Below are 24,930 nucleotides of genomic sequence, written 5' to 3' on the forward strand. Positions count from 1 at the left end.
GCAGCTAGTGCAGCAGGTGATCCGACAGCGGCCTCGGGTTTCCGTTCGCCGTGTTGCAGCTGCGGTCCAAATGACGCCAACGTCCACGTATCGTCTCATGCGCCAGAGTTTACACCTCTATCCATACAAAATTCAAACGCGGAAATCCCTCAGCGCCGCTACCATTGCTGCACGAGAGACATTCGCTAACGATATAGTGCACAGGATTGATGACAGCGATATGCATGTGGGCAGCATTTGGTTTACTGACGAAGCTTATTTTTACCTGGACGGCTTTGTCAATAAACAGAACTGGCGCATATGGGGAACCGAAAATCCTCATGTTGCAGTCCCATCGTCCCTGCATCCTCAAAAAGTACTGGTCTGGGCCACCATTTCTTCCAAAGGAATCATTGGCCCATTTTTCAGATCCGAAACGATTACTGCATCACGCTATCTGGACGTTCTTCGTGAATTTGTGGCGGTACAAACTGCCTTAGACGACACTGCGAACACCTCGTGGTTTATGCAAGATGGTGCCCAGCCACATCGCACGGCCGACGTCTTTAATTTCCTGAATGAATATTTCGATGATCGTGTGATTGCTTTGGGCTATCCGAAACATACAGGAGGCGGCGTGGATTGGCCTCCCTATTCGCCAGACATGAACCCCTGTGACTTCTTTCTGTGGGGACACGTGAAAGACCAGGTGTACCGCCAGAATCCAGAAACAATTGAACAGCTGAAGCAGTACATCTCATCTGCATGTGAAGCCATTCCGCCAGACACGTTGTCAAAGGTTTCGGGTAATTTCATTCAGAGACTACGCCATATTATTGCTACGCAGGGTGGATATGTGGAAAATATCGTACTATAGAGTTTCCCAGACCGCAGCGGCATCTGTTGTTGAAAATTATAACTACTGTAATTTTGAAAGTTTGTCTGTCTGAAAATGTACTGTTGTCCCAAGCATATTGCAACAAACGGTGTATTTCTATCGCTGCTCGTTTAGTTTTTACTGCCGTTTCAAATATACCGGTCATTTTTGAAACACCCTGTATAAACAGCCTGTAAACTGATTTTTATCTTGCAAATAGCCTGCAGAATTTTTAACTTATTGTCAGTAACAAACGTCTAAAAGTGAATACTATTTATCATTTTGAAACGTAATCGCTGACTGCAAATTTCTTATCACCAGCTGTACTAAATGCATATTTACTACCCTGCAGTGACAGAAAACCTGTGCCGGACTGGAGCTCGCACCGGATTATCCACTTAATGCAAATGGCCGCCTTAACAACTTCAGCTACCTGTGCAGGCTCCCCAAACCGACGCAAACCTCCGTATGTCGCACTGTCTACATCCTTATGCCATAGTCCACTATACTCATCATCTAATGTTAGCTACGTTACTTGGACTCCCGCAACAGTAAGAATGGTGTAGTATCGTAGCTTACCGATACTTCCAAAGCCGGCGCCGTAAAGATACATGCGGGCGCCAAGAGCAGCGCTTTGAACATCACAATCAATGAAAAACCTACAGGCAACCGTCCAATGAAGACCGTCAGTACAGTGTTATAAGCTGCCGGCACCTGGGCGTCAATCTTCTAGTACAAGATTTATTTAGTTGCTGATTAGTGCTGATCATTGCACCGAGTTCGTGATAGTTAGCTCTACTGGTAAACATGCTGTGCCCGTGTCGGGCCTATGCTTACAGCTAACCACATCTGCCACAAATTGTCAACAGCGGAGCAGTTGTTTCGGACAAGCTGAATAAATTATAGGTACTTAAATTGAACTTGTGTCGTCTGATTCATTGCTTTACATGAATGCATAATGTTTATTCTTTCGTACTTGTCTGAAAGAACAGATGCCACGTGGGATCTGCAGCTGTGATACATGCAGGGTGACAATTACTGAACTATATGAAAAAAACGTAAATTAGTTACAAACTACGGCGTACACACACTCTATTTTACATTTAAACGTCACTACAGATATTCGGATTTAGTTTATGACACGTTCGACATGCCTGCCGTCACTGGCGATTACGCGGCGCAGACGAATAGCGAAATTCTGGATGAGTTCCTTAAGTGTTGCAACGTCTATGCTGTCGATGACGTCCTGAACGGCTGTTTTTAGCTCAGAAATTGTTTTGGGGTTCCAGAATGAGATGTTCACTCTGCAGCGGAGTGTGCGCTGATATGAAACTTCCTGGTTGATTAAAACTGTGTCCCGGACCGAGACTTGAACTCTGGACCTTTGCCCGCGAAAGGCAAAGGTGTCGAGTTCGAGTCTCGGTCCGGCACTCAGTTTTAATCTGCTACGAAGTTTCAGTTTTGGGGCTATTGCTGCACACATTGTCTTTCATACAACCTCACAAAAGGGAGTCGTACGCGTTCAGATCCGGAGAACATAGCGGCCAATCGAGGTCCATGCCAGTGGCTCTGGATACCCCAGAGCCAGAGTGCGGTCCCCAAAGTGTTCCTACAGGACATCAGTCACTCTCCTGCTTCGAGGGGGTCGAGCTCTGTCTTGCATAAACCGCATCTTATCAAATCAGGATCACTTTGGATAACATGAATGAAATCATTTTCCCAAACCTTCACATATCAGTTATTCGGAGACTGGACACTGCACACCACACAGTCACACGTTGAGCGTAAGGAGATTCACGATCGGGTAATGTCGATTCTCAGTCTCCCATATGCGCAAATTTTGCTTATTGACGAACCTATCTAAATGACAGTGGGCTTCGTCCCTAAATGCACATACTAATCCCATCATTCCCGGCGGCCAACGGCGCAGTTTCAATGTCTGTACGCAAACCTTTCAGAAGCTATGACTATTTTATTTCTCATGGTTCAGTAATTGTCAACCCGTATTGTTTTGATTGAAGGTGAAGTGTGGAGACAGAAAAGGAAAGGGCATGAACTACTGATCGGGATTTTTTGCGGAAACAGAGGCGACGAGTGAAAATATGAATCACACCGGAACGGGAACCCGCAATCCCGTGCTTGCTAGGCAGCTGCGTTAATCACTTTTTTTTCCTTAATCTAGGCAGCATTCAATTTACAATGAAATAAACACCGTTAGCTGCTTTTTTTTTTTGCAAGCGCTCTATCCATTTTTTTTCTTTTTAGGGGTGAGGGGTTTATATTTATTTATTTTATATGAAGGAAGGTAGGAGAAACAGAAACCTTTATTATTCACAAAATAAACATAGTACGTCCTGACACATGATAACTGTCCGGGAAGGAACCTCGCTGCCGTCCTACCATGCAGCATGAAATAACAACAAAATCAAAGTGGGGCCACCTCCGGCACCCTAAAGAAAAGTATTTATGGATATGAAAACAAAATTTGAAGTACATCCATTTGCTAACTGTTCAAGCCTGTGTTTTTCGGAGGTCGCATACTCGCATAGTGTTCTTAGTCGATCACATTACTTGGTCGGTTTCACAACGAAAGCACCGCCGCTCATCTTTGCGCACCCGGCACACCCCAAGTATATGGCGGGTCCGCAAAAACCGTTACTAGGAAATTGGCATACCAATCCTTGTACTTTTGTAACCGTAATAGTTTTGTGTGTCCATCTTGCAAGTATGGCCAGTAATCCAGGACGTTCAGTAAGTTCGTACGTGTGTCTCTATAGATGTAATGGACCGTCATACCTGTGATCCACGCCACTGCGTTCGTCTTATGAGGCGGAAAATACGTTTCCTCTGGACAAAAGACTATGTCAGAACAGACTGCTGTATAAATAGTGCGCCGCATGAACGCTATTATCTTTCTTGCGAGAGTCCAGACAGCCAATGCCTCGCCGCAGACCAGCCGATGGTCGTCTGTATCCAGCAAGCCGCATAGGTGACGCAAGGGCGAATCCGCCAAATGTATTGCGTACTTTTTATTATTTGTAGGGTATTTTCGGTTGACGACAATGTACCATGTTGATCTGACTGATGTAGGTAGGTGGGGGTGGTGGACCGTGCGCCACACCACGTGCCAATTAACAGTTGGATGTTTGCGTTCCACCCTATTCCGGGTGATCTGTCGAAGAAGCAGATGGTACACGTCCTACGATGTCGACTGTCGGATCGTCGGTAAACGCTCTCGAACGTAACTGTGTTCCACGATGAACGTGCGCACATAAGTTAAAGGGGGCGATATATGGCCGACACAGACTGGAGGAAGATGCGATGTTGGTACGAGTTCTTCGATGATCGTCCCCGTAAGCGAGTGATTCCTGTTGCGCCACCGTTTGAGCATAGTATTAATATACATGGCACGCGCCTTTTCGTGCACGTTCACTAAACCAACGCCCCCCTCTCGCGCTGGGAGGGTAAGCGTGATGTTCTGTACCTTAAAGAGTTGTCCCAGGCACACATAGTACCCAAAACCCGCCTGAATCCTCATAGCCATCGTGCGCGTCAAGGGGAGAAGGTGTGTCAAGTGGCACATCATTGGCGCGAGATAAAGGTTGACGATTAACACTCGCTGCAGCAGATCCATCGACCGTAGGGCGTTTAGTCGTACTGCCGTGCGGAATCTGAGTAACAGTCTTCGGTAGTTGTCCGCAGCCGTTCTCGCTGTCTCTTTATGAAAGGTGATACCCAAACAGCGGAGGGTCTCCACCGCAGGTAAGGGTCCTTCCGTTCCTGGTTCTAGTCCACGCCCTACATGCATGAATTGTGATTTTCGGTAGTTGACCACACTTCCAGCTGTCATCCCATACGTCTGTAGCCAATCCAGTGGTGTTTGAGTCTCCCTCTCATTCCGTACGAGGAATACAATATCATACGCGTATGCTCTGCATTTGAATGACAAATGCCGTAAGGAGATCCCGGTAAGACGGCGGCGAAGGCCTGCGAGGCACGGTTCTAAGGCGATCGCATAAAGGAGGATCGACGAGGGGCAACCCTGTCTCACTGATCTTAAGATCTTAAAATACTCAGTTCTCCCTCCGTTGACCACCATCGCTGATCTGGCGCCGTGCAACAGCCGCATCACAGCATTGGTCAATAATGGCGAGACACCCATCCTGTTCATCACCGCCGCAAGATACATATGATCCACGCGATCAAAAGCATGATCGAAATCTACTGCAACCAACCCCCGCCCGGAGGCGGCATGCAGCCGCGAGGGCGACGACGTCACGATAGTCTCCCAAGGCTGTGTGGATATTACTGATGCCGCCAAGACAAGTCTGATCGGCATGTATTCGATTCTCCATCCACTTTTTGATACGACTTCCCAGGATGCGCATGAAGATCTTGTAATCACTATTAAGGAGGGTCAAGGGGCGATAATCAAAAGGCTGTTTGCCACCACGGGGCTTCGGTATCGGTATCATGAGCCCTTCCGTGAATTGAATGTGAACCGGTACTTCTTGCCGCAGAAGCTCATTAAACATACATAGCCACATCGGTGTCATAATGGTCACAAAGACACGGTAAAATTCCAACGGGAATCCGTCTGGACCTGGGGACTTGTTGCAACCACCTCGTGTAATCGCTTCCTCCAGCTCTTCACACGTAATTTTAGATAACCCGTCCGCTTCCCCGTTCACACTCGTCGCATCTGGGATCTCTTCCAGGACGTTCCCCAGCTCCCTCTGACCCTCCCCGTTGCTCGCATAGAATCTGCTAAAATGATCCTGTGCTATGCCCCTTTGTGTTGTAAAACGACGGCCATCGCCGAGATCGATCTCATGTATTAATTTCCTGCGTCTTCTTCGTCTTTCCTTTATCACATAATGCATCGAGGGAACCTCGTTGGGCAGGAAATCCTGCGACCTCGCGCGTATCATCGTACCCGCCATCCTCTGCGTCGCAAGTTGTACCAGCTTCGCCTTAACTCGGTGGACGGCCGTCTGGCGTTCTGGTGTAAGTGGTTGAGCTAACAGTTCCCGGAGAGCCGTAAAGTAAAACTCAGTGGTCGTGCGCTGCCATTGAGAAACCTCCTTCCCATAACCTATGAACGTCATCCGTAAAGCTGGCTTCGCACACTCGATCTACCATTGCAGGACAGAACCGAAAGAATTTCGTCGACAGAGGCAGCCATGCCACGCGTCCTCCACCATGCGTCGGCATTCTGCATCTCGCAGGTGGGAGACGTTCATCTTCCAATTACCCCTCCGTCTCCGCACCTACTGTCTATCAAGGTTAACGGTACAAATATATGCCTCGTGATCTGTAAACGCTGTCGGCCATATTTCTGCGTCCACCGTCGACTTTGCTAACGCCCTAGGAAAGTAGATTCGGTCCAAACGGCCCGCCGAGTGGCTAGTAAAAAAATGTATATCCTGGTTGGTTTCGATACTTCAGGTCCCATGTATCGACTAATTCCATCCCGTTGATCAGCTCCCTAAGTTCTTGGCTAGTTGTATAGTTAGGTTGTTGGTCCTTCCTGTCGAGCACACAATTAAAATCTCCGCCGAGTATGCAACCATCGTATCGTCCCTGGAACAACGGTGTAACCTCATGGGCGTAAAAATCTGCTCTGTCCCTTCTCTTATCCGAGCCTGACGGTGGGTATATGTTGATCAAACGTATTCCACCTATGGTCACGGCCGTACCACGGGCTGAAGGCAAATACTCTACTTCGTCTGCACGTATCCCTTCCTTTAATAGCATAGCTGTGCCAACGCCTCTCTCGGCACACGGGGAACAGTAAATGTCGTAACCGTAAAAGTCCGAGAGGGGAAGTACCCGAACTTCTTGTAACAGTGCTCTGTCTAAATCCGCAGCCTTTATCATGTCACTGAGCATCTTGATTTATACCGGCGTCCCAATGCTATTGATGTTAACAGACCCTATCCGATAAGCTTACTGCATGGCGGTCAACGTAGATAGGGTACCGTACGGTCGCTAATTTTGCCGTACATAGGCTGCTGTCGGACTAACGTCCCCCGCCGTCCCCTCATATGGTCTGTCATTAGTCCGTGCACTCTGCCGGTCTTACACAGGGAGAGTGCGTGGGAGCAGTTCCTCCCGCATCTTCTGTTCCCCACGGGGGTGGGTCTTCTGACCAGTCCCCTAGCGTCCCATCGTTGTCGTGCGGTGCAGGCGCCGTAGCCTCCTCAGTAGCCTGTTGCCGTGTCGCTGTGTCTGGAGCATCGTCAGCGGTAGGTCGTGCTGCCGTCCCGCTGGCCACCGTTGCATCCACGCTAGGCAGTTCCTCTGTATCCATGGTCGTCTGTTCTATACCCGTAAACTTCTCAGAATTGTCTGCTTGATCAGAGTGGTCGTTCTCCACCGTGAGGCGGCGCTTCTTCCGGCGTTTTGGTGATCGCTGTTTACGTTGCCGGGCCTCGGAATCAGAGGTCAGCATGGTCTCCAGTTGTTCGTGGGGGGCGTCGGAATCGTGCGCCGTCGCATTATCGACGTCTCCAAGTGCCTTATCTGAAGGGGCCGCAAGCGAAACCGAAGAGAGGGCGTCCTGTGACTGCTGCAGGCGGTCCAGCGCAACGTCGTCTTTCTGTGGCTCGCCACGATCCGCCGCTGTCTGTGCGTTCTGGTACGCGTCTGTCTCGCGGCCCACGTCATCGCGTAATGCGGCGACGTAAGTCATGGGGAGCACAGTCGGATGCGACGTGAGGGGTGGATCATCCCGTAGCAGCTGTAATAACCTTCTTTGAGCACACTCAGAACGTATGTGTCCCTCTTTCCCACATCCAGAGCACGTCCTTGGTTGTCCGTCGTAAATGACAATCGCCCTACAACCGGCGATGTACAAGTATGACGGGACGTGTTTTCGGAGTTCGATCCGTATTTGTCTGACGCCATTGAGGACAGGATACGTCTTGAAACTCGCCCATTTTTCATCCACGTGGGATAGGACCGTTCCGTAAGGACGCAGGGCGTCTGTCACCAATTCTTCTGGCACTTCGAATGGAAGCTCAAAGACGCGGATCGTTCGGAGGCCCATGCCGGCGTGTTCAACTGTTACCGCTTCAACATTCCCGTCCGAATGACAGAAACGAAGTCCTTGTTGGTGTCGAAGTAGTAGTTCGTCACATGCCGCTTCATTGATGAGCTTGACATAGACCACGCTGCTGACTATAGATAAGTGTATTCCAACTGGAACGTCAGGTTCGATTTTCACCTCGTCCCGTAAATAACGTTCGATCTCGTAAGCCTTCGGTCGAGCATATTCGTTAACAAAACTAAATTCCAATGTAGATTTGCGGAACGACAAGGCCATGATTCGTTCCACGTATACCGCGACGCGCCGCTACACACTTAACGTAAACACCTCTCGCGCAGACGAGCGGCAGGGACGTAAACACCGTCCGAACCGCTGCGCCGCCGAAGGCTGACTGTCACTGCGCCAGTATTTACACCTCATGCGTGGCCTACCTCGGCACGCTCGCAGCTTGCACACACTTCCACTAGAGCCACCTATCCTCCCTCATTCCCTGTCCATCTCCTCCATATTCGCTAATTTAAATTCCCACTGGAGGTCTGACGTAAATGTGCATCCACACTGAAGTTTGTGGATTCATTGCCCATCAAAGCGAATCGATTATATTAATGCGTTGTGTCTGTTTTTCTTTTTTTTTTTTTTTCAACATGTACGAAAGAATAGATCCGCTCATGCAGGTAGGCGGTGCTAGATCGGAGCTTGTATTATTCTTGGAGTGTGTCAAGATAGGCTGCATATGTTTGGTAAACGCTGTGTCCAGTTGGTCCAGTGGTAAATGAAACTACCTATCAGGCAGAAAATTTCCTGTCCGATTCCAGATCCGGCGCACATTTCCACTCGTCACTGCTGAATTCGCTTGAAGTGGCGACGCAACTGATATCATTATTTCCTTTCCTTTCCCACCATTCCACCTTTTATTTACATAATCTTTTCTTACCCGTCAAGATTCCTAAGGTGACAGATCTTGTGGCCACCTTCCACCCATTTACACTACTGCCCATTAAAATAGTTGCACCAAGAACAAATGCAGATGATAAACGGGTATTCATTGGACAAATATATTATTCTAGAACTGACATGTGATTACATTTTCACGCACTTTGGGTGCATAGATCCTGAGAAATCAGTACCCAGAACAACCACCTCTGACCGTAATAACGGCCTTGATACGTCTGGGCATTGAGACAAACAGAGCTTTGATGGTGTGTACATGCACAGCTGCCCACGCAGCTTCAACACGATACCACAGTTCATCAAAAGTAGTGACTGGCGTATTGTGACGAGCCAGTTGCTCGGACATCATTGACCAGACGTTTTCAGTTGGTGAGAGATCTGGAGAATGAGCTGGCCAGGGCAGCAGTCGAACATTATCAGTATCCAGAAAGGCCGGTACAGGGCCTGCAACATGCGGTCGTGCATTATCCTGCTGAAATGTAAGGTTTCGCAGGGATCGAATGAAGGGTAGGAGCAACGGGTCGTAACACATCTGAAATGTAACGTCCACTGTTCAAAGTGCCGTCAATGTGAACAAGAGGTGACCGAGACGTGTAACCAATGGCACCCCATAACATCACGCCGGGTGATATGCCAGTATGGCAATGACGAATACACGCTTCCAATGTGCGTTCACCGCGATTTCGCCAAACACGGATGCGAACATCATGATGCTGTAAACAGAACCTGGATTCATCCGGAAAAATGACGTTTTGTCATTCGTGCACCCAGGTTCGTCGTTGAGTACACCATCGCAGGCGCTCCTGTCTTTGATGCAGCATCAAGGGTAACCGCAGCCATGGTCTCCGAGCTGATAGTCCATGCTGCTGCAAACGTCGTCGAACTGTTCGTGCAGATGGCTGTTGTCTTGCTAACGTCCCCATCTGTTGACTCAGGGATCGAGACATGGCTGCACCATCCGTTACAGCCATGCGGATAAGATGCCTGTCATCTCGACTGCTAGTGATACGAGGCCGTTGGGATACCGCGCGGCGTTCCGTATTACCCTCCTGAAGTCACCGATTCCATATGCTGCTAACAGTCATTGGATCTCGACCAACGCGAGCAGCAATGTCAGAATACAGTAAACCGCAATCCCGATAGGCTACAATCCGACCTTTATCAAAGTCGCAAACGTGATGATACGCATTTCTCCTCGTTACACGAGCCACCACAACAACGTGTCACCAGGCAACGCCGGTCGCCTGCTGTTTGAAATCGGTTCGAAACTTTCCTCATGTCAGCACGTTGTAGGTTTCGCCACCCGCGCCAACCTTGTGTGAATGCTCTGAAAATCATTTGCGTATAACAGCATCTTCTTCCTGTCGGTTAAATTACGCGTCTGTAGCACGTCATCTTCGTAGAGTAGCAATTTTAATGGCCAGTGGTGTATCATTAGCAGCGAAGACTTACCGTTTTCCTCCTCGCATCATAAGGGTTACCGACACTCGTTGTAACGCCTAGGAATGTTCGAGGAGCCGGCTCCGGCAGTTTCGATAGGCTGCGATACTACAAAATGGACTGTGAGGAATCGATACCGATTTTGTGATCATCGTATGCCAGCCTAGACTTTCAATACTTGCTTGCATGTCTAAAAGAATGGTCAAGGCAGCGGCTAGATTTCGATTATGTTCTTCCAGACATGATATAATTATTTATTATCTACAACAAAATTTCTAGAAACTGATGTAACGTAACCCAAATGCCACAAATCTTTTTCTTCCTCCTTTTTAAACATCAGGATTGGGCATGACCAATTCGTGCCCGAGTTCATTTTACTGCTGTACACACTCTGCCGGAGATTACTGCATTTCTGATTACAGACAATATAAAAAGTTCTTTCTTAAGGGAAACTTGCCCACTTGTGCTGCCTCCACTTAGAGCCTCTAAAACACTTCCGTCGCCGCGCAGTGCCGTGCACGAGTCAATCTGTATGTAAATGCACGGCCTGCGCCGGCGGTGGAAGTGCTGCGGCATAAAGCAGCCCCGCGAAACACTGTGCAATATCCGGCGAGCGGCCGCCACCGCCACCGCCACGTCAGAAGTTTCTTCCGGGCAGCCGGTGGCGGGACCCTAGGCATCGCGCTGCTCATTACAGAGGGCAGCCCGAGGTAATGGTCGGCCACTCATAAAACGGCAGCGGTTCACAGAATTTACTGGCCGGTCACTATGAGCCCATATGTCTCCAGCAACGAGACTATGTGCGAGGGGAAAATTAGTAGACTTGGAACCGATGTGCCGCTGAGGCCGATGGAGTTCCCCATAATTGTCGTACAAGTGAGGCAGTATCCCTAGCACTTCATAACTATGTGGGATTTTGTTTGTACGGAGTTTTAAAACGATTGTATTGCTGCCATTTTCTTCTAATAGAAATCGTGAAATACTTTGCAGATGTAATTTTTTTTTCCAGGGTGATCTATAACCATTGACAAGTTATATAAAGACTGAGACTAATACGAGTTAGCGCCTCGGTTTTCACCACTTTAGAAATGGCACCACAATATAGCCATGCTTCGTTTGAAAATGGTGTGCGGGAAAGACATCCTAAGATTGAAACCACACAGTAAAACTCCGAGAAAGGGCATTACAAGGAATTGTTGCATCGAGAACCAAGGGAGCGTGAAATAGTTAACGCCATGATCATATAACAGCAAATAGACAGAACAGTCTGTACACACAAAGAAAATTAATTTATCAATATCAATAATCGTCGAGCTCTGTGGCTGTGGATTGCATTATTTGAAAAATATAACCACTATTTTCTATAAATGGCGCTTAAATAAGTGTTATAAATTTCTGTGGAAGATAATATTGTTCAAAAGGAAAAAAAATTATAAACACGTGTCTGGAAACCTATAGTTATCATTATAAAATGCAATTAAATGAGCTACAATACAACGTGACTTTCAGTTAATTACTGTTATTTCTCGTTTTTAATTTAGTTTGAATTATAATGGCATTCGGATTTTCTTCCAAATGAAATATTTATTTTAATAAAGTGTGACTCAGTCGTAATAGTGACGAAGGGAACGGATCCTACTGTGGTAAACGACATGGGGACACCAGTAACAATGAAGCTGATTAAAGGTCTACAAAATTACTGCAGTGTTCACTTAAGATGATTCTATGACACTGGCAAGCCATATACAAAGCTACACAGCTAAATGGCACCGCCTTGTGCCGGTTTGCGGATGATGTGGCTTAATGCGTTTCGTTGCAATGATAAATAATGATAATACTTGTTTCAATAACGAGTAGATTGCATTAGCTTTGCCCGCACAGTACTCTTGTTCCGGTATTTTATTTTGCACATCCTATTCATTACAACATGTGCTGTGACCCAGATATATGCTCTCTTGTTAAACGTATATAATGCCTTGCCTCACTTTAGATACCACACCGAAAATGCATTCCAGCATGCAATCTAGCACGGCTACCTTCCGCTTAGTTGCAAATCTCAGCTCTTGCCTCTGTCGGCGCGCGCTCATGGCTCAAAAATACTAGTGGTATACTCTTAACAGACTCTATGGAATTTACACAGCGCAAAGTCCCTCCAGCGTATTTCTACTAGAAAATTTTACAATATTGTTTTTGAATATATCATTACAAATGCGCATTCCTAATAAAATATTCAATACATTCTTTCACATTCTGAAAAAATATTAATATTGCAAAATTGTATGAGGTGTTGATTTTAAGGCACTGTCTTGTAGTGTTACAAACTGATCCTAAATGAGTTGCAATACTTATTGGCGAAGTTTTTCTTAATACCGTCACAAAACACAAAGGTCGACAGACTTGAAATTAGGTGATGTATTTGTAATACTAGTTCCTTGTGTGGCTTAGGCTACCCGAGAGACAAACCGTACCAAGTTCGCGAGTGCGCACTCTGTGTCGAACAATCACTCGTAAGACTAAAAAATACATTCCTCTCTAGCACCAGGAGTGCATTCAAAACGAAGACCTGCTATGACTAAACTGCTTTCATTTTTCAGTTAATATGAACATGTGGAGAGTAGTTCAAAGGAGCAGAATCTTACTACCAATCTTTGAAGCAAATGAAACTAAAGAAGAGATGTAAAGAGAAATCAGTCATCATGAATTTCCTTCTTACTGTGACGTGAGTAATGTTACAGCATGTGATTTTCCAGGTTTGCTCGTCGTTATTCATTAATTGTTTGCTTTCGGGCGTTCAGCCGACTCGCGAATTCCATTAATTTGCATGATAGTTCGGCGAACAGTACAGCCATCTTCTTTGTTATTTGTTTTCCGACATATTTTACATCTTAAAGCCACTGTCCCAGAAACTTGACGTTTGCATCCCGATACCAGGTTCGTCATATGCTATTTCATGATTATATTGCGGGGAGTGTTCGGTAGTGGAAAGATTAGTAGACTCCGTCTGAAACATGGTATCCAGTGTATTTCACTTCTCCTATGTGATATCACTTCTTAGTACTGTACAAGATGATCGACGTCTCAAATACCCAAGTGTGTATCACATTTCAGGCGCATGTAGCTTATCTTGAGAGTGGTAGACTACTACATCAATAAAATAAATGTGAAAGGAACGTCAGCGACACACCCAACTAAAATATGTAGGCTAATCCACTGTCGTCGACGTGATATCTGTTTCATTTCCGCTTCCATCGCAGCTAGGAATAGATCTGAAATTTTAAAAGTAAACATGTGAGAGAATAACAATTAGTAAGTAAAGCCTAAGATTACAGAGACCACAGACGAGACGATAATTATAATTCAGCTGTGTCTTCTCTCTTTTGTCTCCCTGATACCAAAGAACGGTAAGATGAACGTGGTGGTCAGAAACAGTCAGAGAACATTGTAATGGTGTTTGAGGGTAAATTGTGCTGAAAAATAGTGGATAAAAGAAAAATCGACACGTCGCCCTGGTTCCGAGTCAATTAGTATTGAAGTCAGCCAGTTCAAGCTCTTGCAAAGGCAGGTTCAAGTGGCCCGCCAGAGACGGTGTCGCCGAACATGATCTTCCTTTGGTTTCCTAAATCCGAACAAGAGAGAGAAATAAAAACTGGAGTCGGGACGGTAGTAATAATGGAACCCGAACCAAAAACTGAGCAACCTAGCGGATTATCATCTACGCTACGAGAACAACTGGCACCGTTTGCATCTGGCTGGCTGATTGCTTTAATTTGCGCACACAATGCCTGATTAGCTATCTCGAATGCTAATTAACTCGGAACTGACTCGACGTGTCGAATTTCCGGAACACCCTTATATGCTACTTAGAAGGGTACCTCCCCATCGCACCCCCCTCAGATTTAGTTATAAGTTGGCACAGTGGATAGGCCTTGAAAAACTGAACACAGATCGATCGAGAAAACATGAAGAAGTCGTGTGGAACTATGAAAAAATAATCAAAATATACAAACTGAGTAGTCCATGCACAAGATATGCAACATCAAGGATTGTATAAGCTCAAGAGCGCCGTGGTCCCGTGGTTAGCGTGAACAACTGTGGAACGAGTGGTCCCAAGTTCAAATCTTCCCTGGAGTCAAAAGTTTAATTTTTTATTTTCAGTTTATGTGACAAACTCTTATCTTTTTATCACTTCTTTTGGAGACATTATCACATCCGCAAGAAAACCTAAATCGGGCAAGGTAGAAGAATCTTTTTACCCATTCGCCAAGTGTACAAGTTACGTGGGTCGACAACATATTCCTGTCGTGTGACGCACATGCCGTCACCAGTGTCGTATAGAATATATCAGACGTGTTTTCCTGTGGAGGAATCGGTTGACCTGTGACCTTGCGATCAAATGTTTTCGGTTCCCATTGGAGAGGCACGTCCATTCGTCTACTAATCGCACGGTTTTGCGGTGCGATCGCAAAACACAGACACTAAACTTATTAGAGTGAACAGAGACGTCAATGAACGAACGGACAATCATAACTTTGCAAAAATAAAGAAAGTAAACTTTTCATTCGAAGAAAGACTTGAACCAATGACCTCACGTTCCGCACGGGACCACGGCTCTTTGAGCTTATACAATCCTTGATGTTGCATATCTTGTGCATGGACTACTCAGTTTGTATATTTTGCTTATTATTTCATAGTTCCACACCTTCCTGTTTTTTCGATCGATCTGTGTTGAGTTTTTCAAGGCCTATCCACTGTGCCAACTTATAACTAAATCTGAGAGGGGTGCGATGGGGAGGCTCCCTTGTTAGAAAATATAGACTGAAGTATTTATAATAATGTGTAGCTACTCACAGAGAACACACGTGTGCTGTAATTTTTACATGGCTGCGTAACTTAATAGATATTCTAACGCGTTAATATGGAACTGATCGACGCTGGAGAAAAATCAGTTTCAATTTTTGGATTCACAAACGCATTAGTATATCTACCAAATTTTGCTGCCATACGACAATTAGAGCCCACAAGAGACAGTCATGAGTAGCTGCACTTCAATAACGACGAAAAAACAACGTCCAGTGACGCCACAGAGAGTCAAAGGCGCCAGCGCCTGCATCTAGACCGCCCCTTAGGCAGCAAACGTGACTTTTATGCTGACGGACCGTAGGGGAACGTCCTGTAAATTTGTTTGTTAAGGTGTTAGCTCAGATAGTAGAGCACTTTCCCGTGGAAGGCAAAGGTCCAGAGTTCGAGTCTCGGTCTGGCACACAGTTTTAATCTGCCAGGAAGTTTCATGCCAGCGCACACTCCGCTGAAGAGTGGAAGTTCCATTTTGGGAACATCCCCTCATGGTGTGGCTACGCCATGTCTGTGCAGTATCATTTCTTCCAGAAGCGAATATTAGTGCAAGATCTGCAGGAGAGTTTCTGTGAAGTTTGGGAGGTAGGAGACGATGTACTGGCGGAATTGAAGCTGTGAGTATGGGTCGTGAGTCGTGTTTGGGTACATCAGATGGTAGAGCAATTGCCCGAGAAAGGCAAAAGGCCCGCGTTCGAAGCTCGATCTCGCACACAGTTTTAATCCACCAGGAAGTTTCATATCAGCCCACACTCTGCTGCAGAGAGAAAATTTCATTCTGAAACTTGTTTGTTATTCGGTAAATGCAACGATCGTCAGTGATGAAGACAGCACTAGCTACTCCGTAGACAGGCCTTGTCTCTATTATGTGGCTTACGGGATTTATTATGAAGTAGGTTAATTTCTTAAAAATATGATCGTGAGGGTATCTGAATACCCGACGCCAAGTTATAACAAAATTTGACTATGTGCGAAAATATTATCCCATTTTTAAGTAGACATATTGACAGACTGTAATTAAAAGGTAACAATACAACTACCCCAAACGCAAGTTCCGCTCGGAGTAGATAGTGACGTGTTAGATTGCTTCACTTGTTCGTATAATAATCTTGCTACGTAATAACTGTAAGTATTCGCTCCATCATGCACATACATTGACATACTATTCATGAACTAGTCAATATAACTACATACACAGATACCATAGTGCTGAATAGCTTACTGCAATGGCGGAAACAGCATGCTCCTACCAAAAGTTTATACTTTAGTGCCAAAATTATTTGTAATGGAGGGTTGTAGAAATACTTCGTATAAGTAGAAAGTCGTTTATATTGTCCTCAATTGTTTTTAAATTTCAGAATGTGAACGCAAACCCTCAGCGATAAACTGTAATTTAGAAGTAAATAATACTTATCTAGAACGTTGCTGTAACGTCACTTTTCAGTGGCAGATAATTTCCATGCCCTTACTCGTTTCGTTTACTGCTATGTTACGTTAATTATTACATATGACACATCTCTTCTTGCAGTGCGTCTATACATTGCCACGTTATTAATATTACTCCTCGCGTATTTCATCCATCATCACATAGCGCTGACAGTTGCACAAAGAGCAGACCCCTTTTCCGCAACGAACCATCTGCCACATACGTTTACTCTGAAAGCTGTTACGATAGTGGAAGCGTCTGTCTGACTATTTCAGTTTCTAGAACAAGGACAATAAATGTTTTATTTACTTGTTTCTTTCTGACACACCTTCTACTTTTCAGTGTGGTTTAACTTTTGAAACAATTGATTTTACAAATAAAATTATCTGGGTAAATTATAATGTTCAGACAAAAAAGACATTTATGTAAAATACTTCCATACACTCCAAACAGATGGCGTTACTGGTTACAGTCTCAGAACCGTGATCCACATTTTAAAGTATTCCACATCATATAATGGATTGAGATAAATAAACTCACAAACAAAACTATGTTGTGCTTCTATGTTTTGCAAGTGAGTAACTTTAATAGTCTGCTACTGTCATGACATAACTGTGTCGTTACACATCTCCCTCCTGTTCAGTATGGGTTTTCGGCAGAGAACATTGGCTGAACTGCGTCACACGCTGCATAAGAGTTACAAAGATTCTCAGATGAACCTAGAAGTGTGGGACAATCTCTGTTGTCTTTAACAAATAGTGTGTAGAAGTTACCTACTGATGTTAAAAATACATTTTATATGGACTATTGACAAAATCTGTTTAGCTGACATTTTATGTCACAATTTTATACTGCAATTCTAAACCTGATGTGATAAGAAAGAGTAGATACTAGTTGAACACAATCAGCACCTGTTTTTCTGCGTGTCACAGGCACCCCTAGAACTGTGTATCTGTTTGTGTTATAATGCTATCGTTAATCTCATTACTACATATTGAAATAATTATAAATAAAGTACTAAATATATGATACATTTCCCATCAACATAGCTAAATTATTACGTCTGAAATGCAATTGAATGGAAATTTATAGAGTCAAGAATCAGTCGTCCTTTTTTACATTTTACTACGCAAATCCAAATTTCGGCTAGTAGCTAGCCATTCTCAGTGCAGTATTTTCTGTTGTAAGTGCATGTAAGTCCCTGTTGTTCGGGCTTCAGTCACAGTTCTTTCACTAGTATTCGAAGAACTGTGACTGACGCCCAAACAACAGGGACTTATATGCATTGAAAATAGAAAATAGTGCATTGAGAATAGCTAGCTACTAGCCGAAATCTGGATTTGCGTAATAAAATCTGAACAAGGACGATTGATTGCTACTCTCATTTATTTATAAGTCACATAACAGTCGCTGAGATCACCGACTTTCTGAATGGAAGGTAACCTGATGAATTGAAATTGTACAATTAAACAAATAATAAAAACTCATATACCTTAATTAGTAACAAAGTACTGAAAAAACACAAATCCATGAAAATAAAGAAAACACATCACTCACATGTTATCACATCCATATCTAAGAAAGGAAATCTTATACTTATTACTTTTATAAAATAAATTGCAACAAACGTCATTTAATCTAAACAGCTGAAATACATGTTTTGGAAGTTAATCTTAGCTCAAAGTATTTCCTTAAAAATTATCAACATTGTACTACAAAATTTTAGATTGAAAAACCATTCAACTGCATAAATTGTTTTAAACTAGTTTAATTAAAAGAAAACAAAGTCAAGTTTCAGCATCCTCATTTTAAACAACAAAATTTAAATAAAATGAAAATAAAATTGCGTTGTTTTATATCCACCACTGTTCACTAGAATTTCACCCAAAATTTTATTTTATAATTTTGGCAACTGTAAAATGCTTGTTACTATGTTTCACCTGTTAGTGGTCACCCCAGGACTGTTGATCTACTCTTTGTTATCACAACCAAGAACAGCCACTCTCTTGTAGTGTTAAATGACATTTTCCTCCATACTTCCACATCATCTTTGGTTAATTTGATTATTGTTCAACATCAAACACAAACTTGACACTGCATGTTGATGTCTCTTTAAGTGGAACGTATTATTGTTCAACATCAAACACAAACTTGACACTGCATGTTGGTGTCTCTTTAAGTGGAACATAACTAATGCCAACAGCATCTACGAGCACTTTCCTTTTACTATCTTCTGTAACATTGTTCTTTGTTGTAAGCTGGTTTTTATATATTAGCAAGTTCAATTTATATCATCATCGCTACTGTAAATAAGTTCTTTCACTCTTTGCTGACACAAATTACACAATTATGGTTACCTATTGGTTCTGTTTGGTAAGTGTATGACATTTTAATCTTCCATCCTGCTTTGAGTATCCACTGCAGTTAGCAACATTACATCTCTTCAGTTTTTTACACTGCTTTACAATATTGTAAATTATTTAACTTGTTCTGTCTATCACTCATACCAACATTCGTACTTTACTTATTCCTAAGCAGTTACAGAAAAATTATTCACATTGTCAAATAATGAATAATTATATTCGCTATTGCCCCTAGGCATTATCGTATTCATAAATTACAACATATCAGTACGACATAGCCCTTCTACACTTTCCTCCTCCTTTATACCCAGAGTCACAATCTCTTCTAGAATTCAATGTTAAACTATATAATCTCATTATGACACAACTAATTTGTGTGCCATTATTCACTTACTTTCTATATACACCCTTGATTTCATTTTTACATCAGGGATGAACTCCATTTATAAGTCATTTATTTTCTAAGTGAATAAGTATCCGTATATAAGTATATAGTTATATATGTATTTAGTAATTAATGACGTCCTTCATCTTGAAAATACATAAGATCAAACTTAAGATGAGATACTACTTTCCATAGACAAATATCCATCATATGGAAAATCCAGTTACATAAAATACTCCTGTTACTTACTGATAACTAATTGAAAACGTGATCTGCTTAACTACTCATACACTGCAAAATCATCAACATTTTTTACTTACGAGAGAGATAACAGTCTCGTAAAACATATTTTTAACAAACTGCAGGACGGTTTGAAGAAGAATGAAAGAAGAAACTAGCTCTGAGTGACTTGGAGCCCTTTGTTTTGCAAGCACTTGATTCATAAAGAGTATGCATTCCTCTGGGATTAACAACCCCAGTCAGCTGTCCCCTTGTACAACTTTATGTGCACAATGTTTCATATATCGAATTTTTTCATAGGTTTTGGAAAAATTAGATATTAGGCATTAATGTGGCTTATGTCCACCACTTCAAATTATATATGGTACTTGTGAAAGAATTTTGAGATCTTAGATGGTATTTGCTTGAATGGCTCATAGCTCTTTACTGACATTAGGTCTCCTGTCTATATCTTAGCAGCTCTGACTTCCATATCGTGTCTCCTTTTTCTAACCAGTATGTTTTTACATACAATACATTACCATCTTTCTTTTGTCCTCAACGCTCAATTCTTGTTTGCGAAGAAACTCAATCATTTATTCCAAACAAGTCTTTCTTCAGGAGTAAACTCACTACTGTCAGGGTTTAAACAGTTCATTATAGTTTCAAAATCCTTCAAATTAATTCCGGAAGAAGTAGGCATATCGTTAAAATACGTCCTGCAGAGCCTCCATCTCGTAAGGATCCCATACAGCAGTGCGGTACTCTAGGCAAAGGACGGAAGTGTAGGCAATCTCTTTAGTCAATCTGTCGCATTTTCTGAGTCTTCCGTCAATAAAAGACAGTCTTCTGTTCGCGTTCCCCTCAACATTACCTAAGCGATCGTTCCAGTTTACGTTGTTTGCGGTTATAATCCCTAGGTGTATAGCGGTGTTGGCAGCCTTTAGACTTGTGTTATTTATCGTGTAACTGATTTTTGACGGATTCCTTTCAGTACTCACGTTAATAATCTCACACTTTTCATTATTTAGGGTCAGTTTCAGCCTCAAATTCACAAACCCGTCTCCTTTTGCAGGTGTCCGAGTCGCCGACGACCGAGCTGCGGATCATCACCAGCACATTCGGCCACATCCGCTTCAAGGGTGAGCGACACGTATTGTGGCTTCCCTCTAAACTGTTCTGTCCAGAAAATATAACTTTACAACAAAGGGCAGATTAGCGTCGGCATTTGAATCAGCTGAAGCTTACTGACGCAGTGTGGAGCACACAAACTTCAAAGTAATGTGAAGATAGTAAATCAACTAAGGAGTAGCAACGTTTTTGCTTTCCTTTTAATTATCTTCATCTGGAAGCAAACTGTACATCCATTTGACAATCTGAAATAACACAATTGAAATATGTCGCGCATAGAGCAAAATTATTTCTGTATGAAAATAATCTCTATACGTTGTGAGCATGTGGGTGCTATTCTGTCATTCTGCGCAACGGATTAATCTGAGATGTACCCTTTACCCTGTGGCTCCTGCAAGATGCGGTTTCCACCCCCACACTACTACAGAAGTCAGACAGACGCTCCTAACGTTCTGAAGAGAAATGCCTGGATAACTTTCAGCAATAAATATCTTCTGGAGTCGTCCGCTGTAAGGAAATGACACAAAAATTCACAAAATTTTTTATGTCACTTGTGGGATACTTGGGCACTGTAGTAGTGCTAGATAGTGTAAGAAAAACATGAAACTAACGAAAATTATTATTTATTTTGCTAAAATTCTGAGAAATAACAATGGCACCTTTAGTTATGAATTCAACAAGCTATTTCCGGGTTCTTTGCGGAATGTGAAGTTACCTCTCAAGGATAAGATTCGCTGATGAAATTTCTATTAAAGTTTAAGATTGTTATTGACTTGGCAGAATGGCTGAGAGCTGCACCTACTCAACTTGAATAATTATCCGTTAGAATGTTGCTAGGTATGGTCGAGACTGTCACGTGAGAAATGCAGTGAAGTGTACTGTTGTGGAGGAAATATGGGGCTTGCAAGAGCTGTAGCGGACAATACCGTGAGCTGTGATGACTGCTGTCTGCGCCGCTCGCTGCTGACAAATAAGGTAACTCTCGTTCTATCTGGATTGACCTTCGCCAATCAAACTCTCCCTACGCCTTGAAGTCAAGGACTCCTATTCGCCCCTAGTCTAACTATTGGCGTGGTACACCGGTCAGATAACCAGTCCACCGCGATGCCACTCAAATTTCGCTCGCAGGCGTTTAAGTATAACTCTGTCCGTTCACACCGCACAATAAGTGTGGCGGCCAACACAGTGAACAACGCTTAATCGCAAGGACTCAATATAGAGTCGCACTCCAAATCGCTCTCGACAGAGGTGCTCTCCCAGTGAAGTACTGAGGAGAGACTTGTTCCTCGGTCCTTAAGTACACGTACGAGCGCATATGCTCTCATTACGTGTTCTCGCTCCAAGAGCGACAACGGAACAGCCCCTCTCCACGCCAGACATGAAGGGGTATATCTTTCGGTCTCTTACATTGCTCCTTCAGCTCAAGGCGTCATAAATATCGTCTGCCAATCAGCATTGATCTTCTAAAACGTGAGAATGACGTTTCGTTTAAGGCGACAAATCCGGAAATCTGTAGCATCGGCGTTTGGCGTTTGCTGTCTCCCTGTGAAAATCTCTGAAACTGTCTGCTATATTGTAAAGAATGCGTAGGCTGGACGCTCCCACACAATGTAGCGGAATTTGCTTTTAAGCTGAACACATGGTCGTTCTTCCTTTCACTCGGGCAAACACTCTCCGCTCCAAGGGCAGTCGAGGTTGACTCGACCTCTGAAGAAACCGGCATCTTACAACGTCACTCTGAGAAATCGTTACGCTTTATTTATTCGAGATTGATAGTACAGTGGTGTGCTGATGGTGAATTATGTGTCTCTACATCTAACTGTTTCGTTACTTCTTTAAGTATGTGATCATGACAGATCCTCAAATATTCAAGTAACATTTGGTAACACTCTCACTACATGTGTCACATGTATGTGTTGTCGGGATGAACCTGATGAGTTCTTGTGTTGTTATTAAATGTTTTCGAAGTAAAAGTCAGGAAAGGGTAAAACAGGGTGTCATTGCTACTAAGAGACAAACACAGCTCATGGCTCCAGGTGCTAATTATAAGTTGCAGTCTAATGGCATCCGTGGAATCGTCGACCTTTCAAAGGTTTTTTTAAGGGGCAGAAGACGCGATACCCTCATGGGAGAGATCAGGGCTATAGGATGTGAGCTTCAGTGCCTAATACTTGTCTGCAATGGATGAGGCTGGCCTCCTGGATCGACCATCATCTTGTTTCGAATCGCCATTAGTACAGAACCTGGCGCACCATCGCACAAAGGTGGTTTTTGACAGCCATGTTGGGCCATACACATTCTTCAATCTTCAATCCAAGTCTACCGGTGTTTGTTCTTTGACAGCCAAGGAAAGATAACGGCACGTTAGGTCTGTTTGAGGCATTTGGTTGTAACGTCGCCGTAGTTCACATTTCTGCATTTGCCTTATGCACATGAGAAAGACAACAATGCCACACTATTCCCTTGCCTACATGATTTGAGATTGAAAGCACTTAGTAACTTCTAGCAAACATATACAAAATTTCAAACCTCTTATAACTTTTTCTTGCTTACATATTTAACGTCAGTTATTTACCACATTAATTCAATGTAGAGTAATTAGGAGTTTGCAGCTGTTTTATATACTGGAGTTCATTCCTCTCTAACAACAACAATCAGATCGTGGAACTTAACCCGGCAGCGAGGTCACCGTCAACAGCTTCCTGTAGCAGCCAGGTTACCGTCAACAGTTCCCTGTACCCTCGCTCCGGTGAAGTACGGAATATAATCCAGGGTGTTGGCATAAATTCAAGTGGTCTAGAAACGTACACCATCACTACCTCTGACACAAGCTGTATACATTCAACCATTGACGTAAAAAAAAAGTAGAAGGAAAACCTTCAGTATATCTTTTTGGTTATCAAACGTGAGAAATTTTCTGAAAAGTCAACATATTAATTTGTTTTTAAATGATGGAATACACTGCATTAAGAATGGTTACACCGAAAGAAAAATTAAAGCACTGACATCTCAGAGTAGTGGATGTTTCTCCGTTCCAGCTGGTTATTTTCATTTATTACCTTCAATCATTTAGTAGGGGATGGGATTAAAGTGAGATTTTTCTCTGCGTCTTGTCTCAAAATATCATCGTGTAGATAGTTACAGAACCGACTCGTTAGGAGACATTTTTAAACCCCCTCGTTTCTAAGAGACCAAAACTTTCTGAATATGTTAATACAGAGGGCAGCAATGACTGTAGGTGTTAAAAGAATGTTAGGTGACATAGGAAAATATTTTAGTTCTCAGCAACTTTGCTGATTATCTGAGCAATCAAATCAAGAGGTGGAGCATCAGTGGCTATAATTCTGTATTACTATACAATATGCACTTGACATAAATATCTAATGGTTCTTTGAATTTTACCAAATTTTAACTGGAAGGAGTACTAATTTAGACTGGGAAATATAAAAAACTTAAGTTTTCTGCAGAGCTCGAACATCCATTTATTTATTTCCCAGCGATTTTTATACCAAATTATATTTCTATAGGATATAATTTTTTCCCATCATGCAGCTGATATAATAAAGCTAACTAAATACAAATCAATGTAAATTCAAGTTTTATTAACTTTGGTTAGGAAGCTAGAAATGTTTAAATTGAAGAGTGATGCAACCTGTCATAATTGGCAGTGTCGACAATCATGTTCTGTTGGTGGATTTCTCATTTATGTTGGGGTTTAAATGGGTGCCCAGTTTCCATGCACAGCTTAATGGGCCTTAGAAACGATCTGAACATTCGATATGCTAAGGACACTGACGTGTTATAAACGTTGCATATACACTCACGATTGCCGACACGATGCAGTTGAAGCAGTCATGGCTCCTGCCATAAGATATGCTGGTATACGAACTTGCACAGCCATTATATTGTTAAGTTCTGAACAGCGAGTTCAAGGAACAAGCAGTGTGAAAATAGGCGGAAGCTAGAAGTGATGATACGTAAGTATTTGTCTTAACTGCAATGCACCATCTTCCTCATATTGTCTTATCGAAGAGTTAGTGCAGTCACTGGTATCTAAAATAGCACATGGCACCAGTTTAGCTCCTACCACCTGTCACTGAGAAGCTGCATGGGAACGATTTTGATGTAAGAGTGACTTTCTGCAAATGAGCCATATATTATTTCACTATGGACGCCTTACAAGATATATGTTCTCGGAGGAATACCATGTTCACTAATTATAGTGCACTGAATCGTCATAATACACTTTCTGAGCGG

The 24,930-nt window shown here is 43.2% G+C and overlaps 1 protein-coding gene across 1 annotated transcript in view; it reads left to right on the plus strand.

Moving 5' to 3' along the window:
- Window positions 1-24,930, plus strand: part of LOC126095030 (carbonic anhydrase-related protein 10-like) — a 991,041-nt gene that overhangs the window by 881,391 nt on the left and 84,720 nt on the right. Inside the window, exon 6 of the mRNA XM_049909691.1 lies at window positions 20,618-20,684. Within this exon, the coding sequence (XP_049765648.1) occupies window positions 20,618-20,684 (67 nt within the window). The remainder of the gene's footprint in view (window positions 1-20,617; window positions 20,685-24,930) is intronic.

This window comes from Schistocerca cancellata, chromosome 8 (assembly GCF_023864275.1).
Source record: "Schistocerca cancellata isolate TAMUIC-IGC-003103 chromosome 8, iqSchCanc2.1, whole genome shotgun sequence".
Lineage (NCBI taxonomy): Eukaryota > Metazoa > Arthropoda > Insecta > Orthoptera > Acrididae > Schistocerca > Schistocerca cancellata.